The sequence below is a fragment of the Pagrus pagrus genome, assembly GCF_965226575.1.
Source record: "Pagrus pagrus genome assembly, chromosome: 7".
NCBI lineage: Eukaryota > Metazoa > Chordata > Actinopteri > Spariformes > Sparidae > Pagrus > Pagrus pagrus.
Window position 1 is genome coordinate 22,465,347 of NC_140191.1, and position 26,759 is coordinate 22,492,105.

The 26,759-nt window shown below is 39.3% G+C and overlaps 1 protein-coding gene across 4 annotated transcripts in view; it reads right to left on the minus strand.

Moving 5' to 3' along the window:
• The window catches only part of LOC311259924 (CUB and sushi domain-containing protein 3-like), a 220,555-nt gene that overhangs the window by 41,783 nt on the left and 152,013 nt on the right, over positions 1-26,759 (minus strand). For 3 of the 4 annotated variants that reach the window (XM_084357339.1, XM_084357337.1, XM_084357336.1), the window contains 13 exons: positions 26,432-26,609; positions 22,847-22,992; positions 22,275-22,355; positions 21,249-21,362; positions 14,531-14,719; positions 13,505-13,663; positions 12,044-12,232; positions 9,571-9,756; positions 8,671-8,865; positions 7,693-7,866; positions 5,505-5,678; positions 4,612-4,785; positions 936-1,121 (listed from right to left, as the gene is read on the minus strand). In XM_084357339.1, coding sequence (XP_084213465.1) covers positions 936-1,121; positions 4,612-4,785; positions 5,505-5,678; positions 7,693-7,866; positions 8,671-8,865; positions 9,571-9,756; positions 12,044-12,232; positions 13,505-13,663; positions 14,531-14,719; positions 21,249-21,362; positions 22,275-22,355; positions 22,847-22,992; positions 26,432-26,609 — 2,145 coding nt within the window. The remainder of the gene's footprint in view (positions 1-935; positions 1,122-4,611; positions 4,786-5,504; positions 5,679-7,692; positions 7,867-8,670; positions 8,866-9,570; positions 9,757-12,043; positions 12,233-13,504; positions 13,664-14,530; positions 14,720-21,248; positions 21,363-22,274; positions 22,356-22,846; positions 22,993-26,431; positions 26,610-26,759) is intronic. The other variant, XM_084357338.1, reaches the window with a different exon arrangement.

The window sequence follows — 26,759 nt, forward strand, 5'->3', positions numbered from 1 at the left end:
GAATCACCACTCAGATTGATACTAGTGCTGGTGAGACGCAAGACTACTAATACAGATGTGTTTAAACATTTGAGGAGATTACTGTGCATTAATTGTCATTGCCATAGTAATGTTTCATGAAAAAGACAATAAGTTTTACTACTATATACAAACTAAATAAAATGCTCACTTGATTGTTTTCAGGACTAAATCTAATTTTGAACATCTTTTCTGTGCTGCTTTATTATTCTTTAAACCTCAATGTATGTCTGGTAGAGCTCTCAATTAATCAGCCTCAAGTTTCTGTAATTCCATTCCAAGCGAATTTCTTAACAAAGACTCAGTGATGCCTGGAGCCATGAATAAACATTTGAGACGGACACTCCTGTGTATCTCTTCAATTACTATTCTGTTTGATAAAATAAATGCTGTGCATCATCTCTCTACCATGAAATGAAGTCCTTTCTGAGCCCGTGTGCAAAATGTGGAGGTTTTCTTTTGATATTTCACTGGAAATTAGTCATCACTGCTGATGACATCACATCAAACCAGTGTGCCTATGAGCCAGGTGTTTGAGCGAAACATTACAAACTCAGATAGTTGTTCCAATTTGTGCACTTGGTTTTGAGGGAACATTAGCTATAGCCTAAACAACTGGTGCTATGACAGTTTCCCCATTTCTCAATTAGCTACAGTGCAACATAACCATAAACCACTGGGGCATCGAACATTACACAGATGTTCTCAGTCACAGCATTTAACAACTCGGACCATTTAAACTCTAGAAGCAAATGAGGACACAATCAAGGTTGTGGACATTCAATTGAGAGTGAAACTTTTTTCTTAATTATTTACTTGCATCTCTTGTAAAGCATATAAACATAGAAAGGTGGACAGGCTGATGCACTGAAAAGTGGACAGGTAACAACAACAGTTAAATGAAGCAACCACTGTACCGATGCATTCTGGTAGAGGTCTGTCCCAGTGGCCCACTGGCTGGCAGGTGAGCACTGATGATCCAAACAGGTAATATCCTGGGTTACAGTCGTAAAAGACCACACTGCCAAATGTGAAGTTACCGTGCTCAATCTTACTCTCCCGGATAGAATTGGCAGGGATACCTGGATCTGTGCAGTTTACCACTGGATGAAAGAGAAAAGAAGAAAAAAGTACATTTACACCCCCATAATTTTTTTTTGTATTAGCTTAACCATAATGATTTTAATTAATATTAGTAATTACATAATTAATTGTATTATTAAGGATATTTCATTTACTTACACCTACTGCAATCAAATTGCCCAAGCTGGGACAAATAAAATTACTTGACTTGACTTGAAGGACAGACATTTTCAATACAGTTTCAAGCAAATTAGTGTAGTGCAGTCTTATGATATCTATTTATGGATTCATCTTATATATTATTATAAACATGCTGTTATATTGTAATAAAGGTTACTTGATAGTTTCATAGACATCAATTTATTGTAGTTTTCAGCAATAAAGTGAAGAAGTTATTGATGTGCAGTACAGGATAGTGATGTATAATCTAACCAAAGTAAATATATATACTTCTTGGCAGTGTTTCTAAATCTATCTTATGAATACCCTATTTATAATCATCTCAGTCCAGAAGGTTGCCATGGCTAGATGTTCAGAGTGTACATCACAGCACTGCACAGCAGGAGACAAAAAATAACAGCACAGTGATTCTTATCTAAACTATGCAACCCCACTTATTGTGGAGTTGCTTTGGAAGCTGAGAACAGTGGAGAAAACAAATAGCGAAATAAGTTTATAATTAAAAGGCCTTTGGACCATGACATACACAGACTGCTCTGCGGGTTGGCTTTGGGAGTTTTAAAGCAAATCATATGAACTTTTTTTTTTACTTTTGTTGTTAAGAGGGTCTTACATTATGGCAAATTACTGTCATGGATATCTATAACAATATGTTTGCTTGCTTGTTTCCACACAGACTTTTTAGAGTAAGACACTTGAGAGGAGCAGCTTGCTAGAATGTTGTTTATGCTATGTATGTAAAGCTGCAAAGCTTATGCATTTAATAATAGTGTAAGAAGCTGAAATTGCTTTTATTGTCCATTCTGTATAGTGTAGTATAGTCAGGCAGAATGAAACAAATCTACATATAGGGGTCAACTTAAATCTGACGGGTTACTGTCCAGAAGGTTACAACCAAAAGGAAACTACCAATAATTACCAATTATTATATTATATATAATAATATAACTTTTTTGTTTTCTTGTGATAACAGGCTGATTATCTTGTTATCTTGAGACAATAAAGCTCGCTTTCTTGAGATAACAAGTTAAGTTAAACCCTTATCACGAGAGAAGGAGGTATGTTTCCTGCAGCCGTTCTCAGCTTCTGTAGCTTCTGTACTGTAAAGACTTTGTCATAATATTTAGATTGTTTATGGGTGATGGGTTTCTAGAATTGCCTCTCACTTATTTATATCTACTCTAGTAATGTATACTATACGTATCAAGTTAACAATATCTTGACAAGTTGTATTCCGTCATGAATAATTTTACCTCAGCATGGCAGTAATGGAGTTTTTAAATGGAGTAAACAACAAGACTACAGTACACATAACAATCTTGAGGCATTCTGCCTGATTAACTCCACCTAGTATCAGATCTGACTTTTCTTTCCTGGAAGCCGTGCAGTGTTTTTACTTTGGTTAGAGCTGCATTTGCATAAATGCTATCTGTCAGCATGTTTACTTCTGAGTTAATAATAGAACTGTAGATATGACCTGATGAGTGGCTTTCTCTGTTTATTCTACAAACATAGAGACAAGTAAGTCCAGGCTAAATTTAAGCATTGTCAATAATAATAAGAACGCCTAAAGCTTCCTCCTTAAAACAGCAGAAACAAAGGCATATCATTTGTCACAAATTCACAAGAATTTGAGAAGTAGTTGAAGTCTCCAAAACCGCACTGCTGGCAAGGAGGTTTAAATAGCTGAAAGAAGAAGAGGGTGAAATTAAGTTCAGAGCAACATCAAATTAAATCAATAATGCAAATGTGCAAAAAAAGCTGGCTTAAAGTAAGAAAATTTTAGTGGGTACAAACAGATATATTTTGACAAAGGGAGTCATGACAGTTTAATATGATTTTACTCTTTTGATCTTTTACCAGGTCTGTCTCTATGGTGCTATTCACAGTAATGAAAACTGTGTCTCTTCACATCTGACTGCCAAAAAAAATCCATGCCAAGTAGAGAGATATTTTTAAAAGGGCTAAGTCTGGCAAATATAGCTTGGGCCAGCTAGATCCAGAGGTATCAGACCAATTAATGCTGCAATGTATATCACTTAAATTCAATTCTTCCGTTTAATGTTGTCATGATTGCTTTCTGGTCTTCTGATCTTGTTTTATAAAATAGAATAGAATTTTTAAGCCAGTTAAAATCACATTTACCTACATTTACCACATCATCACACTGCAACAAAGCTAGAAGCATTTTCAAAGTCAAATATGAAAAAGCTCTTTTATTTTCCCAAGCACTCAGGGCTTCCATCATTCTGCACAAGTCAGATCCCTGTTTACTTTGGGGACAATAATGCAAATGGTGGAAAATACGTCCGGAGAAAAATATTGCCAGGCTGTCACAATTATTTTGAGAAAACAAGTCAACATTTCTCTGGTATGGTCACACACAAAAATCTCTGGATTTCTAGCAATTGTAAACACACCAGTAATGAGTCTAACCTGGGAAACTAATATTTGACACAACTAAAACACGGTCACTATCCGACACTCATAGTAAGATTTATTTTAGTAAAAGAACTCTGAGCTTTCTTGCCCTAAAAAATCTCTCCTTGCAGCAAGCCTCTTATAAAAACTGCCTGGCAAGATCGTAGAAACAAATCTCCGATACTCCCCCAGTACTCTCCCCTTTCCATATATTTTCCTGCAAGCTCATTATTCCTGTTTCCCTGCTTCCACTCTGAGGTCAGGGCTCCAGATGTTGCTGCCTAATGCTCTATCTAGAGAAATTGAGCAGATAGTGATTTTCTCAGTCAAATCAATAGATATGTGAACACTACCTCTGACTCATGCCTCTGCATGCTGGCAGACACTGGCTGCTCATTTTCTGAATGATCATGATACATCTGCTGGCTGCTGAATTCTTCTGGTCATCCTAGCTTGTGATTCCTGAACCATCACAAAAGCACCTGCAAAAGCCATTTCTGTGTGTTCCAACACTTTGGCTATATCCTACAGTACTTGTGCTTTCTGGCAGCTACCTGCTCCACTGATGGCCAGCCTGATTCACAGGACCAGCTTCGAAGTGGCTTCTAAACACCTTTAGTTGAAGTGATACACTAAGCGGTTCCCTCTTCAGAATTCATCACTGCAGATGGTTAATGAGATGATTTGAATATGATGCATCTGCTGGCACGAAATTCTTGCTTTTTATACCGGCCCGTCTTTGCCTCCTGAGGCAGTGTCTGTGGTCTGTGCTTTAGCTGAACATGCTGGCAGAGACAAGCAGCTTTTTAGTTCAACTGTCAAGTTACATCTGCATCCTTCTGATACTTAAAGTCAGCCCAGCTGCCAATCATTTATCCATTCTGTGGGAGCTCTGTCGCTGGACCTTACCTCTGCATGTTGGTGGCTGCTGGCTCCACTGGCGGCTGGCCTGGCACTGGGCTGTGTTGGGTCCTTCCAGAGTATAGCCTTTGTTACAGGAGAAGCGCACCACATCGTTATAGTTGAAGCCATCGCCTGTGGTGCGGCCATAGATAGGGCTACCAGGGTGGCCACATGTGATAGCTGAAGTTGACATGCATCACCCGGGTCAGAAAGGAGGATGTAGAGAGGAGGATGGAAGTTGACAGGCAACAAAGAAAGGATGAAAAGAAAAGGAAAAGTGGGGGTGGGGAAGAAAGATACACAGTGTGTGGAAAGAGTGAGACAGAGAGAATGAGGGAGAGAGAAAGAAACTCAATAACAAAGATCAATATGTGACGTACAGTGACATCTATCATAGGAATATCATTATCATATAATTAACCTCAGAGGACAACAGGGGAATTAGGAATCAAGACATTATCGATTGGGAAAGGTTACACCGCAGATTTCAGTGCATCAATAGATGAATAGGAGATTGAGAATCACATTATGAGGATATGTATCACTATTGACTTCAGCACTTCTTGAACTAAAGGAGCTGAAAGCTTCGGGAATTGTAGAAGGCTTTTAAAGAGTGATTACGTTTTTTATTTTTCAATTCATTTATCTTCATAATGACATCAATTCATTGTGCTTTTTTACTAACACATACTTTCTTGTGAATACAAATTTACAATTTTGAGGCTTCTGTAAAAATGTATTAAATAAAAATCCAGGAATGAAAAACACAACTTTCTCCAGTTCTTTTCCATCTCAACAGTGGTGTCCATGATGAGAAATTCTGCAATAACCAAGTCGGTCACATAAATGATCACTCTTACAGTCAATAAGGCAGTGACAACTGGTGTTAAAGTACTTACAGATACAAACTGGGAGGAGTCCGGACCAGTTGTGGTCCTGCTGGCAGATCCGTACTGAGGAGCCAATGAGCCTGAATCCAGGGTTGCACTGGTAAACCACTGTGTCTCTGTAGCCAAAGTTTTCTCCGATCACCTGCCCATTAACAATCTGCTCTGGAACACCACAGTGACCGGCTGTAGGATGGAAGAAAAAACAACACACGGTGCTGTAAACATGTCTTACTATTCCCTTTTGCTTAATGTTTATCTTTCTTTCTCAACAAGATTGTGAATTTCTTTAGTAACAGAGACTTGACCATGAAAAGACAGCACATCCTGTAACACTTATAGTGTATTTTCATTTATAATTCTCCGCTGTCAAAATGTATTCAGTTGTAGCAAAGTGGCGGTTCAATATATGCATTACAAATCACAATGAATTATCTCCGTCAATCATTCATGTGGTGCAATACTTTAGTTCAAGTTTCTAGTGTTTGAAAATAATAGCCTGCAGTGGCACTCACTGAACTAATGGACGATAGTTTCAGGCTAGAAACACAATTTTTGATTGTGTTATCACGTTTGAATAACTTTGCATTTTGACAACTGTATTATAAAATGAAATGAGGAAACTGGTGATTTAAAAGGTCTTGGAATTACGATACTGGCAAACAAAATTAGTTAGTGTATTCATGAAACACATTGGATTTGGGAAGCATTTTTCAGCTCATTATCTCCGAATTATTATTTCTAAATTCATATTGGCTTCGACTTCACTTATGGTGATAACTCAGCTTTTCTCATCTACAGTAGACGGAGGGATGCGTGTGAAACTCCTCAAAATCAGTGCAATACGCTCATGCACGTAATCATATTACTTTCAGCAACAATAAATCCCTTTCAGAGAGCAGGAATCTTGCTGAGATTTCCACTGCCACTTAAAACCTGGGAAATTGCCACTGACTGTGAGTCTGATTTCCCTAATTCACTCCTGCACCCAGAAACTCAACCGAGCATTTTATTATCACACTTCAGTCGAGAGCAGCCAGATTCTATGAAGATAGTGCTGAAGTAGGCGACTGTACTACGAGGTCCTCGGCTATGTTAACCCTGACAGTCATATTGCTAAACAAGAGAGAGGTTCCTTTTTTTTTAATGAACTGTACCACTCTGGAGCGGAGTTTGGAGTGCTGGTGCCACAGGGTTGATAAACGGACTAATGCGTCTGCCAGGGAAACCGTCACATTCTGCTGCTGTGTGGGTTTGAATGCAGCTCAAGTAATTACGTGTGTCTCATTTTCTTCCACAGTGCAGAGCTGTGATGAGCTGTGGTAAGCTAAGCTGTAACATATTTTCTTGTTTATATATTTTAACAACAGCTCATATTGTGCTTGTACAGCTTGGCAAGTGTCTCACAGTTTCAGGCCAGCTGTAGCTCTATGGCTGCACTCTCACATTTAACGTTTTAGAAACATCACATTGCAATGATGCTTTACTGTAAGGCAGTCAAGTCATCTAAAAGGTATTTGCCAAATTTGATTGCATCTTGGCACAATCAATATTTTATACTTAATCATCTACAATGTCTGAAACAGTCTGATGTGTGCAAGCCCAAAGAAGATTATAAGATGGAAGTGTTTAGTATCAGCAAGATGTCAGAATTGCTTTTATTATTTCAATGTCAATGACATTTCCTTTTCTTTTTCCACTGATCTTTCATAATTGCCACAGATTACAAATGAAACAAATGAGCAAGACAGCGGGAGATTTTTAATATGTAACCCGGTAATCCAAACTGCAAGGCAATTGCAAGAGTCCCGTGGGCATTCACATGAATGCACATTGCTATGACCGGGCAGAGTGAAGACTAGACTTAGGTTTAGTTGGTGCAACCACAGTAAAGTCTAAAGACTGGTCTTAAAAAAGATCAACTTAGCAGTTAGGACCAGGCTTAGCAAAAACCAGTTGGTGCCACCCAGTCCAGATGACAAAAAAGTATATCTTTCTAAAGATATATAGAAATTGGCCATACATATTTGACAACAGTACCAATCATAGCCACCCTCTGCGTCCACATCTGGTTCTATCCTGGGCATGATGGCTTCAACCAAAAAAGATCATATACTGTCTGGAAAAATCACCAGCAGTGTTTGACCCAGGTCAAGGCTGTCCTTTATAAAGTTAAAGAGAACATTCAGACCCTGCTTACCGAGGCAGTGAGTCTCAGTCCCACTCCAAAGGCCGGACAGGAGACACTCTCTGACTGTAGATCCGCTTAAAACATAGCCAAGGTTACAGCTGAAAATGGCTGATGCTCCATAGGTAGTTTGGGTCCCAATTTTCTTCCCATTAGGAGGAGTGGGAAGATCGCTACAGGATATGACTGCAATAAGATGAAGAGGACAGTAAAAAGAAGAGGAAGGAGATGGTAGAGGCAGAAAATTGAAAGAACAAGCCGCCAGGAGAGTGTGTGAGAAAGAGAGAGAGAACAAGAGAGGAAGATAGAAGAGATGGAAGTTGGCTTACATCTTCAGAGTCAATGGGAGAGCACAGTCATTTACACCCATCTTACCGACCCTAATGCGATAAAAGAGTGACCTGTACTATTTCATGGGGAGGATAATGATGGTGTTTGCCTTTGTCCCAACATCTTTCATCATGCTGGCTCGCATCTCCTTTTGCCATTACACAGGCTATTCAGCTCTTTTCGCTTCTCAAAAAGTAGTTCCCATGGCAGCATAGAAAAGCTTTTATATCCCATTTCTAAAATAAACAATATCTAACCTAGTCTGAGATGGGAATAGGTGAATAGTACAAAAGTGAAGCATCGGGTTGCTGATTAAGTGAGCTGAAAATAAGGTATTCATTCTTCAAGTCTTGTGAGGTTACTATCTATGAATCGACTCTACCTGAGGCAAGGCAGGACATATTTTTTCAGTTCTGCTGGATAACAATCTTCAGTTTCTTTCTATCAAACTAATGAAACATATACATTGTGTTTGTGTGGTGGGACAATGTGCTATATCTATCCATTCCTGTTTTATTTTTCGTGATAATGCAATGACAAAACAGAGATAAAGGAGACATAATTTCTTGGACCATTATCCTTAGTTAAATCTGCACATGAATCTGTGCTGTCTACAAGCATTGTGTTGATTAATGTGTTGCTGCTGCAGAAGTTACTCACTTCTACATCGAGGCCTCTCGCTCCTCCAGCTCCACACCCCATTGGCCAGGCACTGGATATGGGCGGGGCCAACACGGTAGTATCCAGGGTTGCAAGTGAATATTATTTTAGTTCCATACTCATAGTGCGAACCATTGACGATCCTCCATTTGCCGTGGTCCAAAGAGAAGGAGCTGAGACTAGGGCACATAATGACTGTGCCAAAAAAAAACAGAGAGAGAGAGTGGATTCAGTGTCAAAAGATATAAACATATGTAACAACCCAACAGCGTAGAGGAAATACAAATAATTACATGGAAACATTTTAATCAGTGGAATAAACCAACCAATGTAAAATGTAAATAGCAACTTCTCTGCAGTTACAGCATACAAATGTTCTTCCACAACAAAGTTGTTTATAATTTGGCACTTTCTAAAACCAAATGACTTTCAAAACAAACACTGTTTTCCCTTTTTGCTGCGAGACACATATACAGCAGGGAATAAACACTGGTCTCAAATGTAAACAATGTTGTCAATCACTTGTTACACTGACTTGCAGACTTGGAGGAGTTGTACTGGCATGTAAAACACTCACCCCAGCACGAGCTCTCAACTATTTGTCTCCCTTTCATCCACCCGTCTAATCATCAAAACCCAATGAGTTGGTATTTTTGTACTCAAACCACAACAGATCCAGGCTGTTGGGACTACAGACAACATTTTATGACACATTCCATTACAGCATCTTGTTAAAACAATCAGTGTGTCTTCTCCATGACTCTTTCTTATCCTTATCTCTTAACTTCTACTTTTCGCTGCTCAACCATGATATGGGTTCTCACAGTTTCTTCTGTTTCTCTAAATTACTCTCCCTCCTCCTCCCTCATCCTGCCTCCTCCCCCAACATCCTCTACTCACCGATGCATCGGGGTATCTTGTTGTGGTTGCTCCAGGTGCCGTCTGGCTGGCAGACTGTGGTCGTCAGCTCTTTGGAGGAGAGCCGGTAGCCGCTGTTGCAGAAGTAGGTCACCCGTGTGCCGACGGAGTAATCAGCAGCAAGCACACCTCCGTTCACTGGCGCGCTGGGCACACCGCATGACACAGCTGCGGGCAGCAAGAGGACGAGTGTCGACACACGTTTATGCGCAGAACAAGACACATGTTTGAGAGATTTGCAGAGACGCCTGGTAAACACAGGCATGGCGTGCAATCAAATATTCACTGAATAGTCACATTTTGGTGAGCAAGTACACGTGCATGTACTTCCACCAGCGTTGAGAGTGCAACCCCACAACAAGTAATTTTGAGTCTTAGTTTTTCAATTAACACAAACAGCTATTTGTTTCTAGCAGTGATTTGTTTTCTTCCTTTGAAATGCTAAAAGTTTTAGTGGGTAAAAACCAAAAAGGAAATACTTGCTCAGCAATGACATTGAACTCCCCTGTAGAAAACTGCCAGCAGAACTTATTCATGGCAGTAACTTTTGACATGTCACAACAGGGAGAGCACAGGTGTAATTAATAGCATTAATAACTACTGCATTTGATTTAGTTGAGCCAGTGCCAGAGTCCTGGTATTTTGCATGCTAGCAGACTGAAATGGCTTACTGGAGCACTTAATGGAACTGAGCCATCATTAAGGAAATTAGTTGCAGCTGTGCATTTCTCTCTACGACAAGTCAAAAAGTCTGTTACAGGGTCACGACAACAGTGCGACATCTCTTCAATTGCAAAACAGCACGCCTACTGCCACAGTCAACATTTTAGGCATTAGCATTTGAGCATTTACACCTACTGAATGCATTTTTAATAAAGCTGATTCATGTCAACACTTCATCAAGTCATTTGCTTCAACTGTATATACATATAAAAGGCCATTGAATCTATACTGCTCTTGAAATCTCACTTGCCAGAGACAGTTTTATACATAGGACTGGCCCCTTGAGGAAAAGCGTATCTACTCACTTTAGAGTGGAAGTAGTTTAACACACTAGAGAGAGAGGTACAGTATGTTATCAAAATTCTTATCCTACATAAATCTTACAAGTTTTTAGAATATTTTCATGTGATGAAAGTTACCTTATTGACTTTACAAGTGGCTATGCAACTGTGCAAAACAACTAGATGGGATGATATTGCATTTGTTTTAAAATAAGGAATTATTTTAATAAAGACTACCTCATTAAAGTGACTGGTTCAACCAATAATGTAACAGCGACTCTTCCTAACATATAGAAGAATGAAGCACTCCCACACTATAAAACTCCCACGTAACAATGTGTGTCTTGTCCATGCACAGACTAAATCTGGGTAACTGTGGCCTCAGTGCTTAAAATAAGACAGAAAGCTCAGGCTAGTATGTTTCAAGTTGTTTATCATCTCAGTCAAGTAGGATGGATTGAAGAAAGCGAGGTAACCAACATCTGCAGGGCCACACAAAAAAGACACAGGTAGGCAAACACACACACGTCATAAAATGGAGCAGCAAAGGTAGTTCCAAATATGAAACATCAAAGGTAGAAATCTGCCAATATAGCCTAGGCCAATCACATTGGCCCTCACAACCCCGAGAGAGAATCAATTAACATTCATTTGTGAGTACTGCTAAGTCACAATCTAACAGAAGCTAATCACACTTTTCTACACTGCAGATGGAAATGCTCTTTAAGATGTAAGAGCTACATCAATGGATTAATTCACTGGACATTCTCGACATATCACGCAATATGGACTGTAAAGAATAAAAGATTGAACAAACTGTAATCTAATCTCCACCATCTAGCAGACAGCAGATGGACAGCATCTGTATGAATGTATTAGTTTGTCTGCATTGGTTGAGTTTATGTGCTTTGGAAAAGATGCAATTACAAAACTGACTGAATAAATCACAGGTGTGAAGCATTGTAAAGTCGTTTTAAAGTACATGACATACATATTTGGATTTCACTGCATCATGATAAAATGCAGTTGAGTTCACCATCTGTTGCTGTTTGCTGCTGTGTGAGTCTATGTGTCTGTGCTAGTGGATGCAACCATGCGCACACATAAATGTACCCACTTCACATGTGTGCAACAAAGAACCCAATTAGTTGAGTGAGACCCAACAGCAGCAGACATTGCATGCTAATGGCAAGTTATCCAAAGTAATTTGAGGAAGTGGAAATTGACAGAAGAAGAGGGGATTGATTTCTGTTTCCCTTCCACCTGACAGGGTTCTGGCTCTCAATCAGGCTGGATTCAGCTCAGGGATAGAGCTTGGGTCGAGACACTCGGGTGCCTTAAGCGCCTGCCTGTCTGCCTGCTGAGCGTAGGGCAGACGCAGTGACCAGAAGAACAAGAAAAGAGGCAGGCTGAAGTTGCAAATAAAAGGCTGCCAGGGCCGATGTGCTCACCTTGACACGCGGGAACTGCCGCATCCCAGGCATAGAAGCCATAGGTGGTCTTCTTGCACACAGCTGTGCCCTTTCCGATCAGCTTGTACCCCCTGTCGCAGGCCCAGCGCACCATGCTGTTAAGATGACCCCCAGTCTGGCTCACTACAAAGCCGTGTTGTGGGGAGTCTGGGGTACTGCAGTACATCGCTACAATAGGAATAAAGGGACAGGGAAGAGGAGGGGGGATGAGTGCATGGGAGAGGGAGAGGAAAGAGAAACAGGAAAGAAGGTGAGAATGAAGTCGAGAAAAGGGGATTGAGAACAGCAGATATTATCAGGGGAACAGGAGAAATAAAAAAGAGAAAAGGATGAGAGGCATTAATAAGGCTCCTCTAGAGAAAGACTCAGGTGAACATTCTTAGTCACAGTAAGGCTCCATTTTAAATGCAGAAAGATAATGAGGCAAAATGCCTGAGGAGTGTCACATCTATTTAGCACTCGGGCTGTGTGCCACACAGCAAAGGAAGTCCTCAAAATCACATTATCACTATTCCTTGCTTGCCTATGGGCACGGTCATATTCAATTTGCTTAAACAACATGAAATACTGGTGCATCCTCCAGTTATTTGTTCCATAGCCTTCCTTTCCCTCATCTTACAGCCCATCGAACACAAAAAAGGTAAATTTGATTTCCAGAATATGAGCACTGAGTAGCCGATGGGACAAGAAAACGGAGGGAGGGCTGCGTGCTTCATGAATGCTGTCAAACAGCATGACTGGGAGATAGCAGGGATTTAAGATGAAAAGGCACACTCTGGAGTTTAAGTCAGTTCCTGTTCAAGTCAATCAAGTCAAGGAGGAGTTTTCTTTACAAAATTCATCACACCGACTTGCTCTCACAGTAACACACTTGTGTATTAAATATAATGGAGAGACACAACATGAAAAATTAATATCTTTTGTGCTTTTTTCATTATTATTGATGCATTTCAAATGGAAGAAGACTCCCTATGCTGCTCTTGCTTAGCACCACTTGCTTTATTAAAGAGCCAATTAAGAATTTAAAACCTTTTTAAATTAAGGAGTGCATAACAGCATGGAAGTCTTTCCAGTGGCTTTCTTCCTGCTTCATGGTTTGCGCGTGCGAAAACATCTCCTATTGTGAACTATTATCATTTCCGTATTATTTTTGTAAATTGACTTATTTTAAAAAAAATCAATAAATAATACCCTGAAACAATCATAGCATACTGTGATAAAAAATCATGGGGTCACATTGTATCCACAGTCAAATAGAGTAACTGCAGTTGAGAAGCTTCATTTGCCCTCATGTGATGTTATCAATTGTCTCTACATGGTACCCAAAATATAAATGCCTGAATTGTAAGCCCATGACTTTTATCACTTTTCTGGTTTAGAGACTAAATATATTCAAATAGCACTATAAAAGGAGAATATGATTATAAGCTGGATACATACTTTGATACTCACCCACATATCTGATGTGGAAGCCACGTCGGTTGGTTCCGTGGTCAGAGGACCAGCGCAGCAAGAGCTGGTGGCCTGTGGTGGTCAGGCTGAAGGGTGTTTCAATGTCACCGCTGAGTGATGCCATGCTCTGGCTGTAGATATTGGGACCTGAACACAGAGATAGATAAACACACACGCACACACACAGTTTCCCAGAAAAAGATCCATGTCAAAAAAAAAAAAGCTTTAACGTGGATAGACATAGACATGCATCTTCATTTTTTGGAATAAGTAGCATTAATTACAGATATGTAAGAACAAAATAACAAATATCAGTAACATTTGTAAGTTACAACTAATCAAGGTGTCAATCATACAGTAAGGGTTATTTTACTGAACAAAAGATTGGACACCAAAATCAGACTTTTAGCTCTCAGGCTATGGTCAGACTACCTGCCCAAATCCATTTATGGCATATCCAGATTGTATCCCGATTGATTTTAGGAAGTCCGGAGAGCAAAAAACACATGAAATGCGATTATTGCAAATCGGACCCAAACCACATTTGAAGATGGTTTGAAATGCAATACAAATTGAATTTCTACAGATACTTTGGCAACTCATATCAGATTTCAAAGCATATTTTGTGTCACTTGCAATGCAACACAAAACAGTAACGTCAAATCCAGTGAGTCAAAGTGCACCAGAGCGGAGCAGTAAGGAAGACAACACAGAGAACAGTAGTTTGTGCAGTCTGAAAATAAACGTCTATAAAGTTTGCTCCACACTGTACAGACTAATCGGATTTGCCTGTTGTGTGAACATAGCCTCAGATACCATAATCAGAACATAAACGGATGCTGAAACAGTGGTTAACAACAAAAGAATAAGAAAGTATGAATGTTTTACTGGGAAGCACTAAAATTCACAACACAAGACGAACATTCAATCATTTAAGGTAAGTGACACTGTTTGTATCTTTCTCACTAAATTTATCCCATAAAACCTAAACACCAAAGTTCCAGCAAAACCAACCATCAAATATTTCCAAGATGTCAAACTCCTTTTCTGTCTGGAAGAGTTCAAAGTGCAGGGTGATGTTGTAACCCTTCTCCACATTGATCAGCCAAGAGCACATCTGGAGATTGGGGTAATTTTCAGGGAAGCCTGGGCTTAAGATCACCCCTGTTGAATCAAAACGCACCTCATGGGCCGGACATTGGACTGGAAGAAGAGAAAAAGAACAAGGGCAAGGCAGCATTACAGGAAGATGATGGGCTCGAGAGGGGAACAACAAAGAAATAAAGTGAGGAGGGAGAGGAAAACTCATTGGAGGCAGAAAACAAAAGAAACAGTTGGAAGACAGGAAATGGAAAGCAGAATTCAAGAAAATGTGAGATGAGGTGAGGAAAGGACCGTCTTCCCCATCCTCCCCTCAACACTGACAGCAGAAATTACATTGAAAAAATAACTAGTCCTGAAACAATTACATTTCAGCCAGACTGATATTGCACCTAAGGGCTAAGCTGGTGAGCCTGCTGTTGTCACCAGGCTCACCTGATATCAATCTATCAAATAATAATACTCAGTAGGTGAGACAGCTTACTTTGTATGGAAAAATGGTGGTGTGTGTCAAGGCTGTGCATGCTTGTGTGTGTGTGTGTGAGTTCATGTGTATCGGCTCAGAGCATTCCCTTCATTTCCTGTCGGCTGGCATGTGTGAAATAATGACAGGCCTCGTTTCCCTTCTTCTCCTTTTCTGCTGCTAACAGTAGTTTCTCTAGTGAAGAAACATGATGCCTATAAAAGGTTAATGCAAACAACTGTTGCAGATGAAAAGGTCACTGGAAACAATTGGACATATATCAAGAAAAAAAGGCAGAGGGAAAGAGTTGTAACACAAAGCAGTGTGAATATTCCCGCAGAAGTGTCACTTAGAACAGCCTATAACTCATAAATTACAGGCAGATATGATTTTATGATTTTAAATCACTCAATACATCGAGGTCAAGACAATTTTTCATTACATTATCTTAACAACAAAGACAATAGTTGAATCAAAGAAAAAAGATGCGTAGCAGGACTCGTACATGGCAGAATCAATATGTATAGATACGCTGTACATTATTTATCAGGGAGGCAACAAATCTCAATTCGATCAATTTAGAAAATAAATTAACAATTCAGTTTAATACAAAATAGCAATATATCTTCACTACTGTGACATTTACACTTAACATGATCAATATTTTTCAGTGCACTTGTATGAAGAACTTCCTTATGCTTCGAAATGCTTTTGTTTTTTTGCATTTCTCAAGGCAGTGTCATATGTTTATTTATCTCCAATCAATGTACGCTCTTTTTTTACACATTATGTGAGGGGCATATACTTGGGAAAGTTTTAAGAAAGAGCTGACCTGCTTCCTCCGTATATGAGTCTGTGCTTAAGAGTTATAGTTAAAGAGCAATGTGCAGGCTGAATTTCCTTTAAGAAATCATGAAAATGCATATTTATGTTTTATAGGTCACAAGGGTAAAATATACACACAAAAAAGCAGGAATTTCCACTCATGTCCCCTAAAAACAGACACTTTCACATTAGGAACACTGATTTCACTAAGGTTGACTGCACAATGCTAGATGACTCAGAAAAGTCAATTTTAACCAGTATCAGATTTATTTGAACATTTTTATACTGTTGTTCAAAACATCCACACTTTGAAAAAAATGGGTGTCTAAGTGCTTTTCGACGCAGTTGAGAGACTTAGTTTCACATTTGAGATGAAAAACAAGGTCTGTAGCACTCAATTTTAGCAAGAGAGTTTACACTCTCACTGGTGATGTGATGGAGTTCAGAATGAGGTCTTCAGCTGTTGCAGTTACATCAGGTCACACGACATTTCTGTAGTCAGTAGGAGCCTCTGCTTCTACTGAAGCCAGTGGGAATCATTGTCATAACGACAGCACAAATTCAGCTGAAAGGGAATGTGTGAAATGTGAACGCAATTGCTACACACAATTGCTTATTTCAATCCTACATCATTTTCCTACTCATTATTACACTGGGGTTACCAAACCTAAAACCATTTAAACACTGTAGAGAAGCTCATTCCCTGCAGCACTTTTGCATACTGTACGGCTTTAAGACATACATGAAATTGACTCACTTGACAAGATCTAATGCACTGTATATAAAGCCGTCTATCTGGTAAGAGTATGCTATTAAAATAATTGAGCCTCCAATACTTGTTTAATAAGCTATCGTTGCCAGGCAACAAACACAAGTCTATCCAGTAAGCACAGTTGTGGCTTAAACAGCTTTGCCTCAAACTTAGGGTGCAGGGATTAAAAAAATGAATCACGAGAGGCTTAAAACTGTTTCAGACACCTCAATGCTGCTACTTTCTAGGATGGGTTTTTAGAGGACCATGATAAGAATAGGAGGCTATGCTGAAAGCATACTGAAGCTTACAATGTATTCAAATGGTAGTTTGGCTACAGTACAAATGTAGACCTCTGTACCTTAGTTTAACAAAAAGCAAGGCAACCAAAGTATTTTGATTACCATACTGGCTCAGATATTATGATATTATAAAAATATTATTATGTTTCTTATATATTATTATAGAACACAATAAAGACAGATCAATGCAGTAAATAAATCAGAATACATTGCTAAAAAGCTGTACAATTGTTTTAAAAAAAATCCAGTAAACATGAAGAAAGTCTTCAGGCATTTCTAATTTAATTTTAGGTTGTTAATAGAATCAGCATGTCATCTCAAGGGAATCGGCATTAAACAGTGAACAAGTATATTAACCAACCACCCTTAGCTAGTGATTACAATTACATCCAGGCATCTACTGATATCATGCACTGTGTCTTAACACTCTTATCCTTAGTATTCAGCTACTATTCGCAATGGCTTGCATGCCAACATGATTTGTTTAAAAAGCCTGTCATTTGTTAAATCTTGGAAACACAGAAAGACATATCTTGGTAATCCCTTTGCTTGTGTGATTATTTTACTGTGGAATAACAATATCATAAAAAACGACCAACACATATTGTCAGCTACAGAGACATCATATAATAAAGCCTTCATAGGTAGAATTAAGATGACGTTAGAGCAGAAATTGTTGTTCATTAGGTTTTCTGACAGACACATGAAAATAAATGGGAATGTGGAGATCAATATGACAACATTTAATGGGTTAGACTCAACCTCAATGTGGCAGATGGTATACAAGGCAAACACAGCAGTCAACTCAATTGTGGCTCTATCCTAGATCAAAGCTACTGCATAACCTTCCTCATAGGCTTTTCTAAAGACAGAGCCTGGGGAAATATCTTAAAATCTAGTGCTATTTGGGGGTGAAATTGCATAGCCTGGCAAGGACATTTAAGTGTTATCTTATGAGCATAAAATGACAATTAAGAGAATGGTTGACAGCAAACAAAATCAGAATCAGGGAACACAGGAGAATTCCTTTTCCTGCACTATCGGCAAGCTGCCGACAGGAAATGGCCCCTTTACAAGCTTACTGTAGCAGTTTCTTGGAAGTGAATAGCAGGTCAACTCAAATTAAGTTCAACTTTACATGTCCCAAGGAGAGCAATTAGTTTCCTGCTAGCGGTGGCACAATGACATAACATATCCAACACAAGAAAATGAAATGAATTCTTGACTACAATAATGAGGTGATCCATGAAAATGTCAAACAACGAATTACTAACCCAGAAGTCCTAAAATAGTCCTAATGATGAGAATTTAATGCTCAAGGCAGGTTTTAAGGAGCAGTTCGATCCAGATATACACATTTTGTTGCACACTTCATGCCTGTCACATACAGTTCTTAATTCCATTTTACTGTAATTTGCCTGAGTATCTGTTCAATTTTTGTATGACAGTCTCTGCTGTGTAACCTCAAAACAGTTTCCAATGTCTCAAATTCTGGTAGATGAGGGACTGCCTTGCATAAAAATCAACTGAAAAACAATGTATTGTTCTTCCAGAATGGTCCCAACATGCTTTGCCCATCTGGATTTGGCAGGTTAATTTAGTCACACATATTAAAGCCTGTGAAATTATTTCAAGTACAGTATGTGAGTTTTAGCTGATAGGAGCTAGTTGGTCTTGGCAGAGCTCTGTGTAGTCGGTTACACATGGCAAGGTGAGCTGGCAGGACCAACATAACAAGAGAGCTGGAAATATTCTCCAGTACTCTCAAGTGAGTGACTGCCCTCGCTTGGCACAAAACAAAGAGATGAAATTATTCCAAACTATTCCTAATGCCACTGATCTGCTAATTTGGTCACTTTCAACCAAACGATGAAATAAAACACTGGAAAGCATTTTGCTGTAATTCCATTAATGTCAGGCTTAATATGATTGTTCATCTGTATGCCAGACAGGTATGATGCAGTACGCAATGACGCTTTTATGTACTCTATTTCCCATCTCTCTTCACTGTCTGAAAAGCAAAAAAATAAATCCTGCAGGACTTTATACCCCTTGTGCTTTCATAAATTATTAATTTTGAAAAATGCTAGGTAGGCCAGAAGCAGCACAAGTAAAGGTAGGACCTGTTATATATTTTTTTAACCTACATCAGTGATCAACAGTTCACAAATTGCCATGCTTTTGGTCCCTTTGACCTTTGTGCATACACTTATAGCTATTCACCAGCAGTGCTGCATGCAGCCTTTATAAATAAAGCATGTGAATATGAGTAGCTTCTAGATCCTGGATCACTGGTCAGGTCACTTGACTTAAGCTTGCCATTACTATTTGTTGCTTTACTTGTGGCACTTTCCATATACTAAAATAACATCAGCCGAATTGTTACTTGTAAGAGGAAAACAATGTCTGCCTCAAAAATGCTACAGGGGGAAGAACCAAGATATCAAGTCAGACATCAAATAATAACAGCCAGGGATGAGCAAATAGGTTCCAAATCGCTAGTCCTATTCTAAGATGCTTTATGAATGCAGGCTCTGGGTTTGTCTAGTATCTGTCATGCCTTGATCACACGTCCAATGCGATTACTCATAGTTTCTAGAAATAAAAAGAAAGAAATGCTCATCAGCTCAAGACTTGTAGACAAAGGACTCCAGGGCACTTCAAAAGATGCCTATCCACGAGGAATAGAAGGTTTCAAAGCGCTCTGATGTCTGCGGCGGAGATGTATTGGCACGACAGCCAGGCTGATGGCATTTGTTTTTTAGTCTAAACAAAATCTCTGATGCAAACAGCACAGACATTTCATTTCCTCCGCTTCCTACATGGGTAGGAAGACATTATACATCAGTCAAACCCACTGGGCCATTTGAGCAGGGATTAAGGGGTAAAATATAGGTAAAAACTCCCCTCCCCTAAAGCCCATCCTATTAAGATATCAAACACTCCCGGGGCATTTTGTCCTTAACATTTGACAGAATTTAAGCCTTCAAAGAGACTAAACCCTATAGAACCGAATGGGAGCAAGACCTAGACTGTACTTTTAAAGACGGTGAATGGGAATCAGTATGTGAGGAGGCACTAACCTCTCATTCCAGAGCCGCCATAAGCGTTTGCAGTTCAACACAATGCACAGAACCTTTTTTACGCCAAAAAAACTCCATGGGATAAATGTACCCATTTGCCCTAGATTCAAAATAGAGACCTTATTCACATGTTCTGTAAATAATTATAATAATTAAGAAATTAAGAACACTATTTGGACTCAATATTGGAGATTATTCATGAGATTATTGGGGTTTATAGAGTTTATAAAACCAACCATGATTGCTGGTAATAGATGCATTGCTTCGGTATAGAAAAGTGCACAGTCCCTGTGTACATGTAACTTTAAGAAATTTCATTGTACATGGCATCAGAAAAAAAAAAAACTATGTTCAATCTCTGATAAATGCTAGTCTGATTTAGGAACTACATGGGAAATATATGGAAATGATTACAACATATGTTTGACATAAGCACACATGCATCTGTGTAGACATGTTTATTTGAATTTCTATGTACTAATGTGTGTACATTTTGAATTATTTCACAAAATGTACGTTTTCACTGTTGTTTTGTTTTCTTCCTTCTACCATTGCTTTCATCATTGCCCTTTCCTGGTGGTGGAGGTGGAGGGGTTCTGCTCTTGAGGGATTATTACTTTATATTATTACTTTTATCTTTGATATTTCAATCTTGTGTTTTCTCCTGCAGACTGCCTTGTGTTTGAGAAAAATTCAATACATACAGTATATTGTTGGAAAAAAGTAAGCTCCCATCTCCTTCTATGAAAAAACAGCTATGACTGTCTTCCATCTACCTTGTTACACTGCAAAAACACACTCGTCGATGAAACCCTGCTGATGTGTAATCTGTTTCACACTGATCCTTCACAGTGTAGTGTTGGCTCTGGGGGAGTGCAGGTCTATGATCTTGGGTCAGTGGTATTCCAACTCTGTGAGTCTTGATAAATTAGAACAGAGATGCTGGTTGCCATCAGGACCCTGCTAGAGAGGCCGTGCTGCCAGTGTGTTAAATGGTGCATCAACAGTCGGTGCTGCTGACTGCAACCAACCTTGGCAGAGTGGCGTCAAGCACACACATAAAAGGCGCACATAACTGAACAAGGATATGGACACACAAACACACACTGAGAGGAATACTTGTACTCACAAAGAGAATAACAATCTTGAAGCCACAGAAAGAAGAACATAGCCATAGACTTAAACTCACACACTGAATAAAACCAACCTTGACAGACTGGTGGGGGTCCATCCATCTGCAGTCGTTCTCCTAGTCGACAGGTCAGAATCTCACTGCCCACCAAGGTGAAGCCAGGCAGGCACGAATATCGAATAATGTCCCCTGTGAGGTAATTTACACCCCCAATCATACAGACACACGCACACGCAGGCCGAGAATGGACATGAAAAACATATCCATCCATTCATCCACCCACCCAACCACGCACAGATACAAAAACACACACACACACATCGCCACAGAGCTATGTTAGTAAAAATCTCAGTACCGTGGCTTGCAACAGTAATCAACAACACATTTTCTAATGAAGACTGACATCCCCTTAGCTAGTTGGAGTACTAAAGGCACTTCATTATATTACGGAGCAGCAAACTTGTACACGAGCACACACACAACATCAAAATTACATTCACTTTCAAAGATGCAAATTAAGGCAGCCACTAGCCACATGACTTCCACTTCTGATTCACTTCTGAACATTAAAAATATAAACAGCTTATATAGAGAGCTAATTGGCGCTGCCCTCAAACTAACATCTTATTGCATAAAGCACAAGTAGATGGAAAACTCATAAGGGATATGGAAATATAAGACAGAAGAGCAAAGAGCAACAAAGAAAGGAAAAGAGAAAGAGAGAAAGAGCACATTACAAAACATCTGTCCAGCGACAGTATTATAAAAAAATGTACATGTTCAAATTAATATGTACCACAGACAAAGTTTCATTTTTTAAATGGACAGCTGGATTATTAAATGAATTTTAAAAAAAGGTAAGAGAATGGAGACTAACAGCAAGGATATAAACATCCAACAATGGTTTCAATTAACAAATAAAGGACTCAACTTACAGGGTAATGAATTGATTAATTAATGGCTAGAACCATTTGATATGTCTATTCCTATTTTTCCTTTCTGCCCAGGGCTGTCCAAACAAATTACCTTATGTCTGGCACCGATTTATTTTATTATGCATAGCCTGTGGCAAATAAACAAGCAAAATAAAATAAGACAAACCTATTTCAAACTCGTCATCATCGGTTAGGACGGTGGCATTGGCGACGGGAGGGGGTGGCTGACATGTTCTCAGCTGGTATGCTGTTGAGGAGAGGACAAATACTGAACTCTGCAACAGTGAATGTGTGCAAGAAGGAGAGAAAGAGAAAGAGTGTGCACGTCTGTATTTTCTACTGTGGCACATTCTTTACACTGCCATCACACTGAAACTTGATTAGGTCATAAATTGTCACCTATCACTGTTCATGATCATCAAAAACCAATCACTAATTTAGTTGAGATGGGGGCCATTTTATTATTAATCAGCTTCTTTTCAAAGGGGCGTTTTAATAGTGCAGGAGAAAAATTGGCATAAGAGGGCATTAATCATTTATCATTACACAGAACTAGTGGCAATTCCACATAGCGAAATGAGAAAGGCCAAATAATGACTTGTAAAGAAGGCGAAAATTAAAGTCGTTGCAGTATAGAAACACTACCAGCAAGGTAGAGAAGTAAAGATCAAATGAATCAGAGTCATTACAGTGCGGAACAAACGGTCTTTACTTAGCTGCTATCAAAGGGGCGGTTACCGTAATAATGCAGCACAAAGAAGCCACTGGTGCTGAAGTCGCTGTGGAATTTGATGAGGATCTGATTGGCGGTGGTGGACACGCCCTCCTGCACAGAGCTGCCACTGAACTGACCAATTTGAGGCGAGGCCTGGTCAGGTCCATCCCTGATACAGAGATATAGAGAGGTAGAGAGTTGTGGTTGTAGTGGGATTGAAAAAGTGAAGGAGGAGAAGAGAGAGCAAATGATTTATGAATAAACACCAGTAATACTGTAACTTCCTGGGATCAAAGAGCATGTCTAGTTATGCCCAAGCAGTCTTGTGGACCCCAGCAGTCATTCTGATGATCTAAGAGAAAGTTTCACATTAATCAACAGTGTCAAAGGCGAAGTTGAGTACATGTTAACTGATGAGGCAGTACAGTACTGAAACTTTTGCCCCCTCCAGTCATTTTACATATTGATGGGGGAATAAAGTTTGCAGGGGGAAAAAAGAAAATCAATGGTACAGAATTCTGAAAAAAATATGCAACATTTACAACAGCTTTTGAGGCCTATTTGTAGCTTGCAAAACATTCCTTTAAATTTAGTTGAGACTGTTAATATTCTGTATGTGTGTGTGCATAATGAGTGTATGGTTATCATTCAGCTTCAGCCCCCATGACCCCGGAGGGATAAAAGCGTTTAGAACATATATGGATGGTTATCACACAATCCTAAAGCCCTTAACTGAATAACATGACGTATAAGGAACTGTAGCCCTGGGAATCAAAATGTAATTGAATCGCAATGACCTTTTTGATCTTCACCCTTAATGGAGGATAGGGAGAACTGGCTGTTATCTGTGAAGGGTAGATATGTCCATGGGAGTGCCATTACCACATCTGCATTACTATAGCTACAATACAAGGCAGTTTATCACCCGTTCAATTACATGTATCCACTCAAAAATCATACTTTATCCACACTAGCATGTTTATTTGCATTATACCAGTGGTGGATGAGATGCTGAGCATTGTCAGACAGTCATGTGTGATGCATATCTTGGACAGTGCCCACCTTTGGCCCTGGGGGGCTGCATTCCCTTGGGAAAGAGTTCAAGTATCAATGGGCCTTGTTCCTGAACAATGGTAAGGTCAAAATGGAGCTAAGCCTGAAAGTGAACTTCTCAATTTACAGATACAAAGAGCTCAAAGAGCTATATGCGCAGGTTGGGGTAATACAGAAGCTGAATATTTGGGAGGAGCTTGGGGTAGACCTGCTGCTCTACTGCTCCTCCTGAAAAGAGCCAGCTGAGGTAGTTCTGACATCTAATTAGGATGCCCCTGGGAGGCCTTCAAGCGGAGCTACATCAGGCATGTTTGACTGGAAGAAGAACTGGGGGGCAGACCCAGAACTTGCTAATATACTCCAGCTGGGCTGGGTGAAACTCAGGATGTCCCAGGTGGAGCTGGAAAGAAGAGATTTGGTGGACCGTAGATTTTGTATACCGTCTTCTACCGAGGTAGCTAAACCAATTATTATCTCTAGCTCTGTCAATGAGCAGGGCTAATTAATGGCAACATTGGATTTACAGGATGTTTGTGTCTTTGTGATGATGTTACTTCATATGACAGGTATGTAATTCATTGGATTAGCTAAAACAAGTATTCCGACCTGGTTATTATACTGTACATAGAAAGTGTTTCTCGATTGTTCAGGAAATGCACTTTATCCCAACATGTATCCCCACTGCAACATAAAACTACATTTAGCATGAAGTCATTTATGAGGCATGCATTAGCTGCTGACTGCACAGAACACAGAGGTACCTCTGTTAATGAGAGCAGGGGAGAACTTTCAAACCCTCGTAAGAATTTTGCCTTAATCTGTAGCTGAAATAAGTAGTAGCCTGATTAAGTTGGGTAACGTGTAGCGTGTGGGGATAGACCACATGTTACTTTTTTGTGAGGATAAAAAGAAAAATTAATGTGAGAAGACAGTACTTTCTATTATATATAAATGCTATTTCTGTAAGTAAATCATCACTTGTATTTTTAGATAGCTCCTATTCAGCTGAATGATGTACACTAAACGCTTTTTTGTATGTGTATGTACGTAAAATACATTATATATTAAAAAAAGTCTTACTGGAGTTTCATTTCAGAGTGATCAGCAAAATGGGAGACGGCAGTCAGGCATTGTTACCGTCGGGGGACACACTGTTTATGCGCTATTTCTTTTGGAAACAGTAGTGCCAGTAGCTCCTTATTCTAATACTATGAATGGTAGCCCCAGATGCTGGAAGGCATTTCCCTCCTCTATCACCCATGAGGACAGCTTCATGACTGCCTGAGGCTTACTATACTAGAGAGAGGCTACAGAAAGGTGGAGGGAGAACGAGAAACACAGAGAGACAACTGCTGGAGTTATAACAGGCAGGTAGTATAAAATTATTTACTGCCATACATTTATCTGTCAACAGTTAAAGTTTCTGCATAATAACAAACATCCCAGGTAACTCAGAGCTGATGTTTTCATAGTTTTATACATTTCTGTCTTTTTACTTAAACCTCGCTGGGGAGCTGGAGTTAAACATCGACATTAAGTTTAGTGAGTGGGGGAAGAGGGACACGCCGCGACTCAGAGTTTACTTCAGTTTATTTCATTTCATCACGTAGAACAACGTATTTTTTCTTAGCCAACGGTTGAGTGGAAAGTTGTCAGGAAAATAAAAATGAATCCACAAATGTCCAGACAAAGGTCAACATGTTTGGATTTGGCTGTTGGCTCATCTAATACGAATGTCATATGAAAAGCTGCAGGCAAAACTTGTCCAACTTGCCTAAAGTCCTAACAACATGCTGTTAAATCCACTCTGTGCAGCTTTTGAGTTTGCTTTTGCAATGAGTTGGGAAATTCTTCAGTCCAACATATTATTCTGAAAATCTTATATGGTCTTCAGTTTATCCTTGAGTAAAGAAATAAAACTTCAGTTGTCAAACATACCAAATAGTATGCTAAAATATGTTTCTGAAAGCATTTAAGGTAAGAAATAGGCAGTTTAGTAACAGGTTTAGGAGTTAATCTGTCCTGCCTAGTTATGACGGTTCGATTGGAGTTTGGTGAGATGCCCCTCACTTGATCCAAGAGGGAGATCCGACTTTTCGTGGATGCACGCTTACAAAATGTGATACAACAGCAAAGATCCTCCGGCTGTTGACAGATTTTTGCGAGCAAAAAAGTGGGGGGCTCTGGGGTGCAGGCAAAATGGTTTAAAATTGTTAATTTGCATATACTACTAAAATTGTAGTGATGCAAAGTTCCCTTTTAAGATAAGATTAACTTAAATAATCCCAAACCATGAAATTCACTTGTTACAGGAGCACAAGAACCAAAAGTAGAAGAAAAGAATAACAGAGTTAAAAATAAAAAATAAATTAAGAAATATTAAAACAATATTAAAAATACCATGGTGAATGATACACACACACAATTTTTATGTATGTATGTAATTGACAAATCCTGCCAATAATCTGTATGCAGCTCTGTATACAGAAACAGTGTGTGTTAAATGTGTGATGATTGATGAATTATGTCATGCTGTGAGAAAAATGAGCACTTACCACACAGTGATGTAGTCGTAGATTGGCTCTGTGTTGATAACAGAGAAATTGATGTAGATGCCATACCCAGGAGGTACTCTGACAGTCCACATGCAGTCCTGAAAGTGTGGATAGTCGGCTGGGTGTCCAGGAGAGTAAATTGTGCCATTCATGGATGTTATATTCCCACCACAGAGAGCTGGAGGGAGGGAAGAAAGTCAGGGAGGCTGAATAAAAATAGAAACCCAGTCTTTGATTTATATCAAGTCATAAAACTTGCCAGTATCGCCACTAACTGTTGATAAAACAAACCATAACTGTGTGTTATTGGGTTTTCATTGTGATACTG